General features: G+C 41.2%; 1 protein-coding gene across 2 annotated transcripts; it reads right to left on the bottom strand.

Annotated features, from left to right (window-relative positions):
* Window positions 1-218: 218 nt before the first annotated feature.
* Window positions 219-14,638, bottom strand: LOC311056924 (protein POF1B-like). Of its 2 annotated transcripts, none has more exons than XM_084073775.1 (11): window positions 14,469-14,638; window positions 13,486-13,519; window positions 11,571-11,645; window positions 9,814-9,906; window positions 7,971-8,084; window positions 7,537-7,689; window positions 6,538-6,666; window positions 4,095-4,229; window positions 2,945-3,015; window positions 2,225-2,339; window positions 219-546 (listed from the first exon to the last, which is right to left on the bottom strand). In XM_084073775.1, the coding sequence occupies exons 1-11, from the start codon at window positions 14,612-14,614 to the stop codon at window positions 526-528; spliced, it is 1,086 nt and encodes a 361-aa protein (XP_083929901.1). In that variant the 5' UTR covers window positions 14,615-14,638; the 3' UTR covers window positions 219-525. The 2 variants fall into 2 exon arrangements, with proteins under 2 accessions (XP_083929901.1, XP_083929902.1); XM_084073776.1 differs by having other exon boundaries at window positions 219-501.
* Between the last annotated feature and the right edge of the window lie 5,147 nt (window positions 14,639-19,785).

The following is a 19,785-nucleotide window of genomic DNA, read 5'->3' as shown; positions in this document are numbered from 1 at the left end:
TATGCTGTATGTTAGTTTGTTTACTGTTGACTGAGGAAACAATGTTGCACATTACGCTAATCATCTGTGGACCACCTTAGGGGGTCCCGGCCAACAGTTTGAGAACCACTGCCTTAGCTAGCTCTGTACTTTGTCCCACCACTGACACCCCACCCCCCCCCCCCCCCCCCCCCCACAAAAACCCACACTTTCCACCTCCACACAACAACAACAACAATACAACATTAATAACAATAGAGGGGGAAAAAAACTAAACAGATTAGGTCGACAGAGAAGTCGATTTCTCATTGGTTGATAAATTCATGCATCAATATATTAATTTCCAAAAACCCTAAGCAACCAATCAGACAGATTTGAGTCTTAAGCGAGGATTTCAAACCACCAATCACCATGTACAGTACGGACTGAGAGAATTCAACCAATCACCAGCTGACCCCGCCCGCCCCCTATAGGGAGAGGCGGGGTCTAGATCCTCTTGCTGCGGTTGTGATTGGTTCATTCCTGTCGGAGAGAAGAGGTGTTTCTTTAAGGAGTTGTAAACACTTCCTGTTTTGGAACGAAACAGACACACATGTTATTGTTACACAATAAAGGCACGCACGCGCACGCACGCACACGCGCACACCCACACACACAGTTAAAACAATAAGACCATTAGGGGGAAAAGGATTTTTTCAAATGCTAGTTTCCAGATGTAACGTATTTTATTGACTGGGGATGAAATGTTCATTATCAATATCACACCAAATACAAACCTTTTCTGGATCAGGGCCCACTTTAGAAACCTGAAAGCGTTCGCGGCCCACCCACCTGACCACGTCTAAACACGTGTCAAGTGGTCAGGTGGGTGGGCCGCGTGCATTTTCAGAGCATGTTTTATGTTAACTCATTTACTGCCAAGAACAACTTTAACGACTTTTTTCCCCATAGGCCCAGACTGCCAAGAACTACTAAAACGACTTTTTGAGAAAACAAAAAAAAAGATAAGATTTGTTTTTCTCACACAGAACCCAAGATATCGTGATCCGAAGATTTGCTGCTCCATTTACTTCTTGGTTAACTTATTACTTAAAAATCCTGTATCTCGGCTCCTGTGTACTTTTTTCTTACTATGTATTTTTGCAGCCAGAAATAAGTTTGGCAGTGAATGAGTTGAAGGGATATTTCACTTTCAAAAAAATGTTGAGACATTTTATCGTCTACTCAGGCTTTTGTGTTTCACCCCAGACGCCCCCTTCCTATACAAACCCTTGTAACTTCAAACTCCATTTTAACCATGTTAGATTAATCGGAAACATCCGTCCTTGGTTCTGGTGACTGATGTTGTCCTTCTAATACGTGAGGAGACCGTGTTTTTTCAATTTCTTTTTTCATTTATTTTGAAGATTTGTTTCGGAAAATGAAAAAATGGATACAATAAAAAAAATGGAATAAATGAAAAAAAGTAATCGAAAAAACACGGCCCCTCACGTATTAGGAGGGCAGGATGAGTCACCAGAACCAAGGACGGGTGTTTGTGATGAATCTAACTTGTTAAAAATGGAGTTTGAAGTTATAATGGGTTTGTATAGGAAGGGGGTGTGTCTGATAATGAGAATATCAAATATTTAAATACTGAATCAAGCAACTTAAAAACTGTCTGGGGGGTTCTCAAAAGCCTCAAAAGTAGCAGATCTACAAGCTTGAATTTACGCCGTGTTTCCAGCTTGTAAGTCTGCTACTTTTGCTATTCTTGAATTTGAATCCTGACAGAGACGACACGTACGATATAAAGATAATGTTGAAAAGGAGTAAAGCGCTCCTTTAAATGGTGTCGTGCACAAATATAGCAGATCTACTAACTCGGCTGAAAAATCATTCGCAATTTGGCCCAAAACAGTCATGCCAGAATGAAATGTTTCACTGTTGTAGCTTTACTGGACCACAGTTATGATACTCCATTAGTTTATTAAAAGCTATTTGTTTTTTTTATAATCTATTAGTTTGATTAACTTCAAGTTTGATTCCACCTCTATTTCAGATCGTTGTTTTATAGGAGTCACGATTCGCCTAATCCAGGATTCAATTCCACTTTCGATCTTAAGATCTTAATTCGATTCATTAAGCTGTTGAGTCTTGATTTGTAAAGAAAAACACGTTTCTCTGTCCTGCTATCCTACTATAAAATGAAGAAAGATGTTATATTGTGTGTGTGTTATTCTCCAGCAGGTGGGGGTGGCTTCACCTGTTTGATCATTTCTCCGGTCCTCTCGATGACGATGGTTTTCTCGTCCCTGATGGGAGACGTGGCCAGATAGTCGTCACCTAGGAGACCCAGGATGGGATACTGGTTCCTGTACCTACACACATGTACACACACACACACACACACACACACACACACACACACACACACACACACACACACACACACACACACACACACACACACACACACACACACACACACACACACACACACACACACACACAGCTCATTACCGTTTTCAAAAGGGATTCATATTTTATCTACACTTTTTTTTAAAGAATACAACAGCCCGAAGGCATAGGCGGCGGGTGAGCTCGACAATTGGGAAGGCTGGGGATCGGCCGCACGCTGGGGATCGGCCGCGGCTGGGGATCGGCCGCGAAGTTTTTGGTTACTTTATTTCGGTTATAGGGTTAGGGTTAGGGTTAGATTAGGGTTAGGTTTTTTAATTCATATTTCTGCCTGATTTTACTGATTTATTATTAATTCCCAGAATTTCCCAGCATAACATTTTGGAAGGCTTAGCCTACCCTAGCCTTCATTACCCGCCGCCTATGCCCGAAGGGCTGACACAGAAAAAAACAAGATAACAAATAACCACTTAAAAACAGATACCTACAGAATGACAGTCGATAACACAAAAAACTAAAGATATAAGTAAAGAAAGAAAAGACAGAGAAATTATGGGATGTTTACCTCTTAGTGATGGTTGTCTTGGTAACACTCTTGGAGCTGTCGGTTCTCTCCTGCTTCAGTCTCTTGATCTCCTAAAGGTCACACAGAGGTCAAACAAGATTTACATGTTTTGATATAGATTATTAGTTTCCATTATAGATTCCATTATAGCATGCTAACTTTCCAGGAATGGAAAGGCTGCAGTTTCTATTAGCTTGGATTCCCCCATCGATGATGTCACTGGTAGGCAGGTTTCTGAACTGTCCACAAACCACCAATGAGACACAGAGTGAGTAGACAGAAATGGTGCCATCTTATAATGAGCAATAGTGAGGACCAATTATATGAAGATAAGGTTGAAGATGGGTGAAGTGCTCCTTTAATTATTGAATAACTAGACCATACCCGGTCGGCGCAGCGCATCCGTGGGGGGATATGCGCACATGATCTGGCAACCCGGGAGGCAGTTCGTCCCATAGCTGGGCAGCCCCGTAACCATGGCGACAGTGTTTGACACAAAAACGCTAATAAGAAGCTGAGATTTGATGAAATTGAAAAACGGGCTTCACAGTTAAGTTCAGATGGTAATGGTCAATGGCTGTGTGCAAAATCAGAGCAATTGGTCCAGCCAGTGAGGAGAACCGGGTGTCTTCACCACTACAAACGCACAGAGGTTACTAGAATTATAGTAGGATAGTAGGATGGTGAACTAATGTGCGCGGTTTCCTGATAAAGGGACAAGCTCATCTTGTCTGCGCAATCATTCTATTGAATGGGTCACCACTTTTGGTGTGACACACAGCTGACGGTATTACTGGTCTTGTTTTTATTACATTAACTTGCACCTGTGAGACATGGCAGAGATTGAGAGAAGACAGAGAGGTTGCCGTGGAAGTATTCACACTATCTTTGGATTTATTGGTGAAAGGAGGAGAACGTCAATGCAAATTGGCCTTGATGATTGATGAAGCCCAGCACAGCTCACAAGAGTTACTTTTAAAGGAGAATTCCGCCTATGATTTTATGATATAGGGAGTGGTACAGTAGAAACAATTCATAACTCCATCCTGAATCAACCGCAGCTAAAAAACAGTGGGACTCGTGTATTTTATGTTTTTGTCCCAGATGGGCCACTGTAGACTTTGCAAAGTGACGTATATTGTTTACTGACCTCCTCCTGGGTGGATATTATGGTCTGTCGTTGCTCCAACATGGACAGAAGTTCAGAGATCTTCAGCTGAAGAGATTTATCTGAAGAAGAACGATCACATGACTTTACCTCCAACTGGAGTCTGGACACCTGAGACTGAGAGAGAGACATAGAGATAGAGAGCGAGAGACAGAGAGATAGAGATAGAGATAGAGATGAAGAACAATGCAACAGCATACAGCCTCTACATAAGCTTTGCATTATATATATATATATATATTTTATATATAATCTTTATTCCAGACTCATGCGTCCATATAAAAAGAAAAGACATCACATAATATAAAAAGAGACAGCAGTGTAAAAATATACAATGTAAAAATATACAATGTATACAAATCAAAACAAAACAAAACATCACTCAAGCGCTCCCGCCCCCCACCCCTCCCCACTCACACCAATTCATAAGGCGGCTGTCAAGCGCCAAGTCAATCAATTAAAAAGTGTATAGGCTATTACGCCAATGCTCTCTAAGCCTGGATGAGTATCTATAACTGCTTCTCATAGGGTTGGTTAGAGCCTCTATGATGCTGTTCACGGACACATCAAGCCGACACATAAATTTGTACATCAGTTGTCTTAAAAGTGCATCACAAGTAGGCACACCAGTGGACACAAACAATTGACTGGCACTATGCCATCTGGGTATGTGAAGTAACAACCTCATGGCATCATTATACGCGACTCTGAGCCTCTGCAAACTCCTCACCCTGTAAGAGTACCAGAGATGAGCCGTATACAGAGGTGTGACATAGGCTCTGAACAGTGAACACTTAACATCAACAGAACACATAGAAAATTTCCATAGCAGCATATTGGCCTGTCCATAGATTTTTCTACATTGTCTATAGATATCTCTGTCGTCCATCCAATCATCAGTGAGGACATGACCAAGGTATTTAGTTTCCTTACATACTAAAAGAGGACTCTCACACAATTGAAAAGCAGGGAAGGATTCTTTCCTGTCCTCTCTGCTTCTCACGATCATGATGTTACTTTTTTTAGCATTATATTTGATGTCAAAGTCTTTACCATACTGTGTGCAGATCCTCAATAGTTGTTGAAGGCCAGCACTGTATGGACTACATAAAACCAAATCATCTGCATACATGAGATGATTGACAACAGTGTCACCCACAAGACAGCCAGTGTTGCACCCATTTAGCTGCATTGATAGGTCATCCATATAAGCATTAAACAATACGGGGGATAAAATCCCTCCTTGGCGTACGCCATTACTGACATGAAATGGTTCAGAAATGCAATTGCCCCACTTTACCTGAAACATCTGACGTGCATACCAAAAGACCAGTATTCTAACTAAATATCTTGGAACACCTCTATCAATCAATTTCATAAATAACTTTGCATGGTTAATTCTATCGAAAGCTCTAGAGGCATCAATAAAACATAAAAATACAGTAGAATTCTGGATTCTGTATTTGTCAACTATCTCCTTTAAGGCATATATACATAAATCAGTGCTATGTTTTCTTTTGAACCCAAACTGATTATCAGTAGTGAGAACAAACATCTCCAGCCTAGTTAGGAGAATTCTTTCTAATATTTTAGACAAGATACTGGCAAGGGCAATTGGTCTGTAATTGTCCATGCTATTTAGCTTCCCAGCCTTGTCTTTCAAGACAGGCACCAGCAGAACAGACATAATAGATTCAGGAAGAACACCATGAACCATGAGGCCTGTGAAACACATAGCAAGCAGGGGACAGAGCCTAGAGCTGGCATACTTTAGGTGTTCTGCAGTAATACAGTCCAGTCCACAAGCCTTGTTGTTGTCAAGCAGCTTGATGGCATCAGAAACATCAACTGATTTGACTACCATATTTTGGGATAGATCAACATTATCAATTACCACAGCATTGCTCTTAACACAGTTAAAAAGATTACAGTAATTTTCCCGCCACACTTTAGCAATCTTCTCTTGGCCACAGACACCCTCAATATCAGATGGTAAAGAGGTTTTAGAATTATTCATGACCCTGACCTCTTTCCAGAAGTCATCATAATTGCTTTTTTGCATTTTCCTAGCAAGAGAATTTGCCCTCATTGTGTTCTCCTTGTCTCTCCTGTGTGCATTATGCAGGACAAAATGAATAAGAAGATAACACAGTAAGCATGTCAGATAGAGTCCTTTCTGTAATGAACTGTTGTTACTTCACAGATTCACAGATAATTAAGACTATTGAACGAGTAGTGACAATTTTATTTCATTGTAAATCTTCACGGCTACTAAGATCATCTTAAGGTCCGTACACACCGGGAGCGTTTATTTGGTGCAATTAATGTGCGTTAATTCAATGAAGGAGGCATCTCACCAAATTAATAGTTTGATGTGAAACAATGGTGACACATTTCCGTTTCATTCATCGGCGTCGTGCATTACCTGTAGACGTTGCACTTCAGTGTTTCTGTCCGTCTTGATGCTGTTCAGTTGCTCTTCATACTGTCGCCTCAGAGCTTCAGTTTTCACCAGGAGAGAGTTGCTGCTCGAAGCGCTGGACGCACTGGACAACTACAATGTAGACAATTGAATGAATTTGTGGGATGAGGAGCACAGCTGAGTATGTGGGTTGATGTATTGATGTATTAACGTTTGTGTCTGCATGTGTTAAAGGAGTAGTTCAACGACTTAAAACTTATTTTCTATCACATCCCATGACGTCTTTTCAAGTCAATTCATGGAGAAGTTCTTGTCGCATTCCTGAGCCAATAATTTGATGACCGGCAGAGTAGGAGACTCAAAGAGTTTCCTACCGAGGCTATTTACCGATGACCCGGTCATCGACTTATTGGCTCAGGAACGCGACGTGTAATTGTTAGAAAATAAGTCATTTCTTTGGGGTAAACTAGTTTAGTTTCAGTTCACTCAACGTCCTGCATGTGTGCATTGAGTCGGAATACTGATATATTATTGATTTCAGCTGTCACATTTCCAAACATACAAACATGACCCGCTTTAATTACTTCAGTCTATATTAGTAACTTAATGACTAGTATTAAAATACTATTGTCTTTTTTACGTCCAATGTATTTGTATTTAAGTTCATAAGGTTAACATAAGTATAACTAAATGCATTTGAAATTAAATTAAAATGTTACTTTTCAGGATTCCAATTCCAAAATAGCAAAAAAAAAATCTGGATTCCAATTAAAAATAGCAAAAATAAAATATAATTGTAGATCGGCTATTTTTGCTACTTTTGTGTGACAGAGAATGGCATTTTAAAAAGTTTAAATATGGAGATAAGAGGTGTCTGCCTGACAGTATATCCAATATTGCCCTCTGGAGCGAGTGTGGAAATAATAGTGGCCCTCCCCTGAGTTAGACAGACAGACAGACAGACAGACAGACAGACAGACAGACAGACAGACAAACAGGTACCTTCTGTCTCAGTAGATCGTTGTCTCTCTCCATCGTGCGGACGGTTCCCTCCAGCTCTTTGATCTTAAATTCTCGTCCAGAATCGTTCGATCGGCAGCTCATTAAATCTGTCTCTAACGACCTTAACGACGCACTGCTGTCCTTCAGAGACGTCTGCACACACGCACACACACAATTTCACTTTTATATGTATTAGCATGACAGTATGAATTATGATGCTTTTTACAGTTTAGATAGGACAGTTCGCGCGCGCACGCACGCACGCACGCACGCACGCACGCACGCACGCACGCACGCACGCACGCACGCACGCACGCACGCACACACACACACACACACACACACACACACACACACACACACACACACACACACACACACACACACACACACACACACACACACACACACACACACACACACACACACGGTACCTGCAGCTGCCTGTTGTTCTCTCGTAGGGCCTCTAGGAGACGATCATACTGCACCGCCTGATCAGACTTAAAACTGAGATCTCTCTCTAGAGACTCCTTGTCACTCTCTAATCGCTGAGACACAGACAGACAGAGAGACAGAGAGCGAGAGAGAGAGACAGACAGACAGAGAGAGAGACAGAGACAGAGAGAGAGAGCAAGAGAGAGAGTCAATTTCATCTATTAAGCACATTTCAAAACAACCAAAGGCTGACCAAAGTACTGCACAGCAAGACAACAGACAAAGACATTGAAATACAGTGCATACAGTGCCAATAGCTGAGTTTAAAACACATCGGAGTTTAAAAAAAGTGTCCAAACATTTCTCCATAAAGGCAAGAGATTTTTGAAAAGGCCAAAGGGAGAACAGGTGTGTTTTAAGTAATCTTTTTTTTTTAAATAATCCAAAGAAGGTGCAGAAACAAGTCCCCAGGATATTTTGTGTTATCCTTTTAGCGTTCATGTCTGACTATACCTCGTGCTGTTTACATTTCTGACTAATAAAGTATTCAATCATTCGATCAATAAAAAAACCTAACCGAAAGAGTTCCACAATGTTGGAGCAGCGACCGAAAAGGCACGGTAACCTTTCAAATGGGTGCATGGGACTTTGAGGAGCTGCTAATCTGCTGATCTAAGCCTGGTGGTGTTGGGATGGGGCGAAGCAGCTCAAATATATATACGGTGGTACCAGCCCATGTTGGGCTTTAAAAAACAAATAGTGACATTTTCAAATCAATTCTGTTTTTCACAGGAAGCCATTGAAGGGAAGCCAAACTGGGAGTGACTGGCGCCCCACTGTGGGTCTAGCAGCAGCAAGCAAGGTTTCTCTTTTCAGCCTGTGACCCCCCAAAACTATCCTATTTGAACAGGGGACCCCCCCCCCCACCCTGACAAGCACTTGGAGTTGTAGGCATTACATTTAGCTTGACTTGGCTTCACAGATAAATATTGCTCACAGCGCCTCGCAGTGCGAGGCGTTGTGAGCTTGTAGTTCGGCTATTTTCACAATGTTTTTAAACTTGGGGTCCAAGACATAGAAATGCCATTAAATGGGGGTCCATAGCCCTAATGCATGTCAAACTGGGGGTCCTTGAAATTAAAATGGTTGAGATTCACTGCTAGAGCCGTAAAAAAAAAACGCTCTTATGGGGGTCCCTGGCATATCTTTTCAAATGGGGGTCCGCGGGCTAACAACTGTCAATTTGGGGGTCCTTGACATAAAAACGTTTGCGAACCACTCCACTACACAGTACAAACTCACTTTCGATCCCTGATACTGCCTGTTCTCAGCGCATAAGCCAAACTGCACACGTTGGGTGCTCATATTCCCCTACGGGTATGGTCTAGTAGGGCTAAACAGGTCTTAAGTCCTTAAATTGTAACTTTAGAAATGTGCAGATACCCTGTATACACTTATACTGTATGGTTTGTTTACTGTTGAGTGACAAAACAATGTTGCACATTAAGCTGATCATCTGGGGACCCCCCTGGGGGAAATGAGGGCATGGATGACTTTTTCCAGACAGACAGACAGAGCTGCTGGTTGATAGAAAGGATTCGATTTTGTGGCAACTTGTCGAAAACTTGGACGAAAACTCCTTTGACAACAGCATTGATCTGTTATTGACTCTGCTATTTAAGGGCAGAGTCTAGGAGCACACACACATTTTTGTCATGTGAGGTGGTGGTATTATTTCAGTTTTATTGTCGTTGAAAAACAGGAGGGAGAGTTTGGATGAGATGGAAATGTAAAACATGTCTTCACAGCATGATGTGATGTGATGTCATGTATGAAGCTCACCTTCAGGTCACCAGTGAGGTGAGACAGTTCTTCTCTCAGGCTGCTGAATGTGGACAACAAGAGGCGCATCGACCTGTCTGCCGTTAGACGAGTCTGAGAGACAGACAGACTTAATTGAAACACATTGTACCGTGATATTAGTTTATTTGACTAATGAGTCAAATTCTTCTGCTGCATTCAGGTGTCAGGGTCAAATTCTACCAACTAAACTAGGTCAAATAAGGTGAACACGTGTTACTTAGGCTTGTTTTTCATGACCACAATGTTAGATCTCTGTAGATAGCAGCCAGGTTATTTAGACAGATGCTAGGTTCGTTGTTAATAGGTTCAATGTAAAGATGATTATTTTGATAGTATACTGCTCAGGCTGATGCTAGGTCACCAATTCAAGAAGGTTCTGAAATTGCTTCTCTTAACCACCAAATACTTTCCATATGGTCTGCCTAATATAATATAATATAATATTTTCCATAGAGGTTTACTTTAAAAAAAAAAATGTTTTTGTTGTTTCTTTCTTTGTTATATTGTCGATATTGGTATTTTTTGTTGTGTTTCTTCATCTGTATGACATGTCTATAAATGTTTAATTTGTAATAGATGTGTATATTCCACATTGATGTCATTTTATCCTATGAATGTACAAATATTCTCGGAGAATGCCACTTCTCAAGCCGCTGGAGGGTTTTTAGGCATTCTCCTTCATCATGTTCTTGTAAGTGAAAATACATAAATAAACAAACAAACAAACAAAGGTTCATTGTTACTTTACCTGTGAACCTACTTTACTGAGGCACTACACTGTCTCTCTGCATTCTATGTATGTGTTTACCTTGATTATTGTAAGCCACTCTCATCTCAGAGTGTCTGCTAAATGCCTACATTGTAAATGTTGATGAGAAAGTGTTGGAACAATAGGGCAATATATGTTGAAGGTTTGCCAGTGGAATAACGGCAAAACCAACTGGAGAGTCAAAACAGATTCAAGATGATTGATGTGATATTGAAGCTCATGGCAGGGTTTCAAGAAATGCAGCTTAAAATGATCTTTGTACAGACTGTGCATGCTTCTGCGTGCTCAGAATAATGTTGACATTAGATGTCATGCTCATAACCTGACATAACATGTTGACATCAGATGTTGACAAAACTCTCTCTTTTCTTGTTGTTGTTGTTGTTGTTGTAGATCCAATTGGAACACACGATTATTATAATATTTGTTTTTACATTCCTCAAAAAGTAACAGTTTTGGACATTTCTGCCTGACAACTGGATCCAATGTAGTTATTATTTAGTCACAAGCTCTTGTTAATTAATACTTTTTATTGGTTATTAATATATTTATAAAACCCACAGACACACTTAAAAGAGACCTCCACTACATATTGTATAACATTGTAAACGTTAAACTTTTTTCATATAGATTTCATAGACTTGTTTTACAGCACTATCATCAGTGATGTGTAAATTAATGTTTGTTTGTTTACATATCTTCTCTATTAATTTGTTGGATTCATGTTAATGTGTATTTTCAGACATTTAAACCCTCAATACTTATGGCTCTGTACTTGGTCTGCTCTTTTTTCCACCTCTACACCAAAACTCTTCGCCGAAAATAGCCGATCTAGCTTGTAGATCTGCTATTTTCGGCGAATGTCCTCACCAGAATAGGAGGGCTCAATGTAGAAAAGAGGTTTCTGACCGACAGCAAGGATAAAAAGTTGAAGTATGGAGATAGGAAGTGTCTGTGTGTCACTTACCTGCAGCAGGTATCTGATCTGTTGTTTTGTAAGTTCAGAAGCTCCTCTGGGAATCAGAGCTTCAACTTCCTCTTCCTGGAAAACACGCACGCACGCACGCACGCACGCGCACACACACACACACACACACACACACACACACACACACACACACACACACACACACACACACACACACACACACACACACACACACACACACACACACACACACACACACACACACACACACACACAATGAATATGCACGACATGTCCTAACATCACATTATGAAGGTTTGCTGTGTTATGAAGGAGACTGACCACTAGGTGTCAGTGTAAGCCTGCTACTTGCACAGTCTAACTCAAGGAGCAGAACAAAACTCCTGAACTACATTGATACAGTCTACTCTGCTGTCTCTGTCTGTAGTTCTAAGTAAGTCAACTTTATTTGTATAGCACCTTTCAGAACATGCTGTACAATAACACACAATGTAAGTAAGTACACGATAAAGTTAAGACACAGAGCAACATAAAAGCAATAAACATTCAGCTTACGCAAATAGCAAGATAAGAGCATCATAAAATAAAGTGCTATTACGGAACAAATGTGTTTTTAAAATACTTTTAAAACACTCAACTGACTCTGCCTTTTTTTTATTGCTAAGGGTGAAGCTTTCCCTAGTGTGGGAGCAAACACTGCAAAGGCACTAAGGTCAGCCTTAGTGTTTTAAGCCTGGTCTTTGGGACGTCTAGAACAGTGTTTCCCAAACGTTTTCATGTCAAGGACCCCTAAATGTATACATGTGTATTTGGCCACGGACCCCCATCAGAAAATATGTTGTGCCACGGACCCCCTATAGATTTGTGGTGTCAAAAATCTCAAAAATATATCAAGATTGTTTGAAATATATATAAAGGATCAAAGTGCACATCATTTTTTATATATATTAACTAATTTAGCTGGGGACCCCCTGGAACCCACTCAAGGACCCCTGAGGGTCCCCGGACCCCAATTTGAGAACCTCTGCATTAGACCACGGACCACTTTGGCTGGGGACCCCGTGGAACCCGCTCAAGGACCCCTGGGGGTCCCCGGACCCCTTTGAGAACCACTGATCGTGAAGGCCATTCCCAGAAGACCCGAGAGATCTCATATTTCTAAGTGGACAGAGTCATTCAGAGATGTAAATAGGGGGCCAGCCTGTGTAATGCTTTATAGGTGATTAAAACATATCATTTTAAATAAATTCTACAAGTAATAGGCAGTCAGTGAAGTGAGGTCAGCACCGGAGTTATGTGTGATGTGAGACTGGTGTTTGTAAGGAGTCTTTTGTACTTTGTTGTAGTCTTAGAGATGGAGGAGAGACTAAGGGTGGTGAAAAGGCCATTACGGTAATCTAGATGACATGAAACACGTAAAAAAAATGACTTAAAATGAATGGAAAGTTACCTGCACCCGGAGGGCAGTGGGGTAATTGAAGAGAGTGTGTGTGTGCGTGAGTGTGACCCAGTTACCTAGTTGTAATGACCACATGCATGTTCTCATTGTTGTTTTTTTGTTTCACATGTACTGAATGTTATTTAGATAGCATGCTGTTTAGACAGTTGCTAGGTTCATGATTTACCTGGTATCCTCGTTTACTGAGGAACTACACTGTCTCTCTGCATTCTATGTGTATTTTGTTTACCTTGCTTACTGTAAGTTGCTCTGGATAAAGAAAGAGCGTCTGATAAATGCCTACATTGTAAAAATGTGTTTTTTGCGTGCGTGCGTGCGTGCGCGCGTGTGTGTGTGTGTGTGTGTGTTGTTGCCCTGTGTGTGTGTGTGTGTGTGTGTGTGTGTGTGTGTGTGTGTGTGTGTGTGTGTGTGTTGTTGCCGTCTGGTATTGTGTAGCAGTGTGGCGTAGTTGTGTATATTGTGTAGCAGTGTTACCTTGAAGTCGACACCGGGGTCCAACTGGTGCTTCCTGTCAGAGGAAAACACACAATGAACAAGATGGGAGGTACAGGGTGTGCGTGTGCGTGTGTGTGACTTCAGTGCTCATTATGTGTCCATCATTCACATAATGAATGATGCACCATTATTAAAGTTAATAATCCTGTTATTAACTTTAATAACAGGATTATATTTTTTGTAAAAGGCATCCTGTGTAAAAGGTGTCGTTGTGTCTCTCCACATGGAGTGAGGAGACAACCATTTGTTTCACAGCTTGTAGGCTGCGCGCTACAAGCTACTCTGCTAGAGCTGCACCGAAGATATCCGATCTACAAGCTCACAACGCATCACGCCGCAACCCATTGTGAGCTTGTAGATCATGTGTTAATTTTGACGACTAAAACCACGACGAAAAATGTTCGTTCGACTACCTTTGCTCACTAAAAAATAAAAACTAAGCTATGATGACTAAAACTATGGCTAAATATATTGACAATTTTGTCATGTAAAACTAGACTAAAACGTTAGTGAGGGACTAGTGGAGAAGAGATCCAGTAGAACTAAGACAAGTCATTTTATGCTCGGATGCGTGCAGGTGTCACACTCCGAAAATAGACGGTCTACAAGCTCACAGCTGGGTCATATCGGGTTGTTACCCACAGCCAGTGGTGGAAAAAGTATCAATACTGCAATGTAGAAATAATCAAAATCTACAAAGTAACTAGTAACTAAAGTTTTCAAATAATTGTAGTGGAGTAAAAAGTGCAATATTTTCCTCTGAGATGTATGGAGCAGAAGTAAAAGTAAAGACAATAGGAAACACTCCAGTAAAGTCAAATATACCTCAAAATTGTACTTAAGTACGGTACTTGAGTAAAGTACTTAGTTACTTTACACCACTGCTGTGTACACATCGCATAGGCCAAAGTATGCAAATCCTTTGAGTCCTCGTTAGCTCTTATTACTATCATCCATCTTACCGTCCTTGTATCTTGCTAACGTGCTCAGAGATGATGGAGTGCAGGTCACAGTTCTTGCGGTAAACCTCGGCCAGCAGCTCCCCGAAGAAGCGCGTGTCCATCTTGTCCAGAGGGGGCGCTATGGCCGCCTCCGCCCGCCGCTCCATCACCCGGTGCAGGACGGCGGGCTTCACCACACTGACGATCTCCACCTCCTCCACCTCCACCACCTCCTCGGACTCCTGCTCCTCCTGGTGCTCGTCTAGCACCACCTAGTGGAGAGAGAGAGAAGTGTAAACAGGTTTATTTACAGAGCAAGTTCATAGTGGAAATAAAGAATATCAAAAATAAAAGCACACATTGTTTGCCTTGAATAACAATATTTATTAGAAATGTAAATTACAGCACTAGCTTAACGGTGAGATTAATGAATAATTTTGGTTAAAGCAACGGAATTGTTTCTGTACGCACATTTGTTAACCCTTTAAGACCAGGAAAGCATCATTTGTGTCATTTTAAGATTTCTCTGGCTATTCAAAAATAGCAGATCTACAAGCTTGTAGCGCGGCACTACGAGCTTGTAGATATGCTATTTTTGAAAAATGTGCTGTTAATATTTTTTTAAGCGAACATTTGTAAAACATTTAGTTCCAGGGACCCCGAGAAGCAAATATTTGAGTTACAAATGTCCACTTCGAAAAAAAATCTAATATTTGTACACATTTGCTTTGGCTATTCAAAAATAGCAGAGCATAGCGCAGCACTCGGTGCCGTGCTACGAGTTTGTAGATCTGGATTTTTTTTTATAGAAACTTAAATGACAGAGATGCGTTCCCGGATTGAATGGGTTAAACAAAGCAAATGTAGCCTAAATCTGTTGACAAAACATTTAATTTGAACACAGTTCTGTGATCACGTGGCTGCGTTGAGCTGAGAAAGAGGCGAAGGGGACAAGCTTTCTCAGCGCAGCATTACACAACTGTGTGGATACTGATATCCAGAACTGTGCGTGGGGCTGTCCGGTGAAATTGTCTTTCAACAGCTCGTCACATGAAAGATCAATGAGTGCCTCCTGCTCGGACAGTGGGAGGCTTGTTGCAGTGTGCGTAAACAAAATGATTGCGGATCCAATTGTCCGTGCGCTCTCTTTTGGGGAAATCGTTACGAAATAGTCTATGTGGCTACAGATAAGCCTTTTGAAGCCTTTTCGGGCCTCCAAAAAAGGCGTCAAGCAGAGCAAAAGCCTCCAAATCATGTAAGCACAACAACCTGGAGTTTCTTACTCCAGTGTCCTGACCTGGTAGCGCCCTTACCGGGGAACTACTTTATTTACGAGATCTATGGACCAATTATTTGTTTACTAACATTGAGACTGGATGCACAGGTGATTGTTTCATGCAATCAATTCTCAACCTCCTCTTGTGTGTTGGCTAGTGCGGAGTGTCCTAGCGAGACCTGACAGAATGGGTTTCATTTGGAGGCAGTATGACGTTTGGAGCCAGTGTGACGTTGTCTTTTAAGGGGTCTATAGACAGACACCTATCACCAAAATCTGAGTACCTCCCAAAAGCTTCAGACCTCCCAAAACAAACTGATACGACGACTACTTCTCGGCCTAAAGCCCAAACAACACATGTTGCTAGTGTGAGATGGGTGGAAGACAGGGTTCAGCTTAATATCAATGGGATTGGTATAAGACAGTCAGAGGTTGAGAGCCCTTGCCAAATGACTGTTTATTTTATTGATTGAATACTTTATTAGTCAGAAATGTAAACATCACGTGGTACAGTAAGACATGAAGGCTATAAAGGATAACATAAAAAAGTCCAGGGGACTAATTTCCATTGTGGTCCTTAAAGGGAGTCTCTCTCACACACACAGCCACTCCCTTGTAGCTGTCCTAGCGTGTTCAGGTATGGTTTATGATGATAGGTCATTACAGTGAAGTACAGCCAGACACACCCAGACTGACTGAAGTTCAAACACACATGTACGCACGCACGCACGCATACACACACCCCCACCCAGACCGACTGAAGTCTCACACACTTAAGGTCCTTGCAGACTGGTGCGTTTTTTTTGTTGCGTTTTATTAATTCGAAATCTGCAAAAAAAAAAAGCGTCACGCACAACATCCTTGCACACTGAGTCTGATGTTGCAATATTTTCGCAGAACAAAAAAAAGGTCATGATCTTTTGGTTATGTCACTTGTGAAAAAAATTAAAAGGAAAAGACAATATTGTTGGGTTCATCCTATCATTCCATAAACAAGAAGGAGATTTTCACATGTTGTTGAAGAAGCTGTGGCATTATCCCGACCGTTTCAAAGTTTATTTTAGGATGTCAGTGGCCCAGTTTGATGCTTTGCAAGCAACACTGGAGCCACATATTAAACTTCCACGAACCAATTGATACTGAACAGCTGCCAGTATGTCTACGGTAGAGAGAGAGAGAGAGAGAGAGAGAGAGAGAGAGAGAGAGAGAGAGAGAGAGAGAGAGAGAGAAAGAGAGAGAGAGAGAGAGAGAGAGTGAGAGAGAGAGAAGAGAGCAGTGGCGGCTGGTCATTTATTGGGGCGGGGGTGCGTCCGCCGAATTTTTGTTTTGCGGTTATGGGTCGGATTGGGCTAGTTTTGGTTACTTTATTTCGGTTTTAGGGTTAGGATTCGGGTTAGGATAGGGTTATGTTATTTAATTCTTATTTTTGTCTGATTTGACCGATTTATTATCAAAAAAATGAAACACAATTAAAACTTTTTTTTTTGCAAAAAGTGGGGGGTATGAAATCTTCTCTGTAATAGGAGTATGATAATAATAACTATAATAGAACTACTATGCAAATACAAACTTTGATCTGATGGACAAGGTTCTGTGCAGACTGCAGTCAATTTAGAAACACTTGGTTGGACCCTACCTGCTCGTAGTGTCTGTGTCACTGTTGGCTTGGCAGGTCCAATGCTCCTAACATTATCAGAATGGCAGCTGCTAAATCCTCTGATCTCTGATGACCATAACATTCTCCTCTTCAATACCTTCGGTTTACCCCCCAACTTGGAAGCACCAGGAGGTTGTTTGTTTATAATTATTCACAACGTGGTCACTGGTCGCTATCACTTTTTTTTTCTTTTTCCTCGGTAGCTTTCACTGTTTTAAAATACTTAAATATGCACACTTATCTGTGCAAAAGCTGCAAAGTGTCGCAGCTTTTGCACAGATGTTGTTGAGCTGCAGATTATTTTCTTTCCGACTTGTATTCCACCAGCAACACTGCTCGTTCAACGCGGCCGTGCGTCACTGTCAGTCTGTCTCTGTTATGATGTGTATGCTGCCCCCAAGAGGTTGGTGGTGTGTATTGGTCTGAACGCAGCTAATGTGCGACCCACAGGTCTCCTATCGTTTGCATTGAAGAGGAGCCAATGCGCATGTCCAACTTACAACGAGAGGCACTGAGTAAAGATCTCTGCGCACAAACATGTGACAGTCTGTAACCTATCAGTAACGTTATACAACGTAGAACATTTTTATCAACATTTGACATTTAATCAGGGCAGATTATACCTTTTACCCACTGGTTAGGCCTACTTGCTATTATATATTTACCTTGCTCATTTTAAATAAATTACAGGACAACGCAGATATCAAAGTGAAAGTGATTTTTATTCAGACCGGTGGTGGTGGTGGTGCGGCGCACTTGCGCCCTCTATGGACCAGACGCCACTGGCATCAAGTGAGGCTTGAACTGGCGACCTTGAGATTGTGAGGCATTCATTTAAGGGAGACGCCATTGGCCCAACAGACAAGTAACTGTGAAAAAGGAGATCACACAGATGATACAGTTTCACGCAAATAGCTGAAAAATCCTGGGTTTAAGTGTTTTTCAAACTGCTCAAAATTGCGGACCATCTAAGGACGGAGCTTAATGGTCAAATCGATACGTGTGTTCCTCATGAGTCAAGGCACATGTGTAAGCAAGTTTCACGACTTTCGGCCAAACAAGGCATGACTTATGCCTGTTTAAAGTCTGCCTTTTCAAAAAATTGCTATAGCGCCCCCTTTTGGCCAATTGGAGTGAGATTGGTTTCAGTGATATTTGGAATGACCCTGTAAATTTCTGCAAAGTTTCAAAGAAATGTGAGTCTGCATGTATGTTTTAGGCACAGATGAATAATTTTCATAAAACTGTAATAGTTAAAATCTATCTCCTCCTGGGATTTTTGAGCAATCTGCACGAAACGTTTAACACTTGAACTTTGGACCACTGCCTACAAAAATTTCCAACGGATTTTCCATAAGTGAAAAAATGCAGAAGTTAGGAGCCAATGACTGTTTTACATATAATTCAAAATGGTGGGCGATCTAAAGGTCAGAGGTCAAAAGTCAGACCACAAAAGTTGTCGGGCATGAAGAGACGCATGTGTGTATCGAAGTTTCATGGTTGTAGGTCAAACAGGGCATGAGTTGTACCTGTTCAAAGTTGGCACTTTCAATTGAGTGCTATAGCGCCACCCTTTGACGAATGAGTGTGAGAATTATTTCTTGGTAGTTTTTCATGAGCATCTACCATATGGCCGAGTTTCGTAAAAAGCATATGCACGGTTAAGCCAGAACTGGCAAAAACAAGTATTTTTCAAACTGCTCAAAATTGCGGAAAATCTAAGGGCGGAGCTTAATGGTCAAATCGATACGTGTGTTCCTCATGAGTCAAGGCACATGTGTAAGCAAGTTTCACGACTTTCGGCCAAACGAGGCATGACTTATGCCTGTTTAAAGTCTGCCTTTTCAAAAAATTGCTATAGCGCCCCCTTTTGGCCAATTGGAGTAAGATTGGTTTCAGTGATATTTGGAATGACCCTGTACATTTCTGCAAAGTTTCAAAGAAATGTGAGTCTGCATGTATGTTTTAGGCACAGATTAATAATTTTCATAAAACTGTAATAGTTAAAATCTATCTCCTCCTGGGATTTTTGAGCAATCTGCACGAAACGTTTGACACTTGAACTTTGGACCACTGCCTACAAAAAATTCCAACGGATTTTCCATAAGTGAAAAAATGCAGAAGTTAGGAGCCAATGACTGTTTTTCATATAATTATAATAATTAAAAATGGTGGGAGATCTAAAGGTCAGAGGTCAAAATTCAGAGGGTGAAAGTTGTTCAGCATGAGGAGACGCATATGTGTATCCAAGTTTCATGGCTGTAGGTCAAACAGGGCATGAGTTGTACTTGTTCAAAGTTGCCATGTTCAATTGAGTGCTATAGCGCCACCTTTGGACGAAAGATTGTGAGAATTATTTCTTGATCGTTTTTCATGACCATCTACCATATGTCCGAGTTTCGTAA

This window comes from Gymnoscopelus microlampas (genome assembly GCF_963454915.1).
Source record: "Gymnoscopelus microlampas genome assembly, chromosome: 12".
Classification (NCBI taxonomy): Eukaryota; Metazoa; Chordata; class Actinopteri; order Myctophiformes; family Myctophidae; genus Gymnoscopelus; species Gymnoscopelus microlampas.
This window is presented reverse-complemented; position numbering and strand designations above follow the sequence as displayed.

Excerpts from the sequence above, each read along its gene's own strand:
- LOC311056924 (XM_084073775.1), bottom strand. The coding sequence starts at position 14,614 with ATGGAGCGGCGGGCGGAGGCGGCCATAGCGCCCCCTCTGGACAAGATG. Across the intron at positions 9,907-11,570 it reads AGATCAGATACCTGCTGCAG|ACTCGTCTAACGGCAGACAG; the intron begins GTAAGTGACACA and ends TCTGTCTCTCAG. Across the intron at positions 2,340-2,944 it reads AAGACAACCATCACTAAGAG|GTACAGGAACCAGTATCCCA; the intron begins GTAAACATCCCA and ends ACATGTGTGTAG.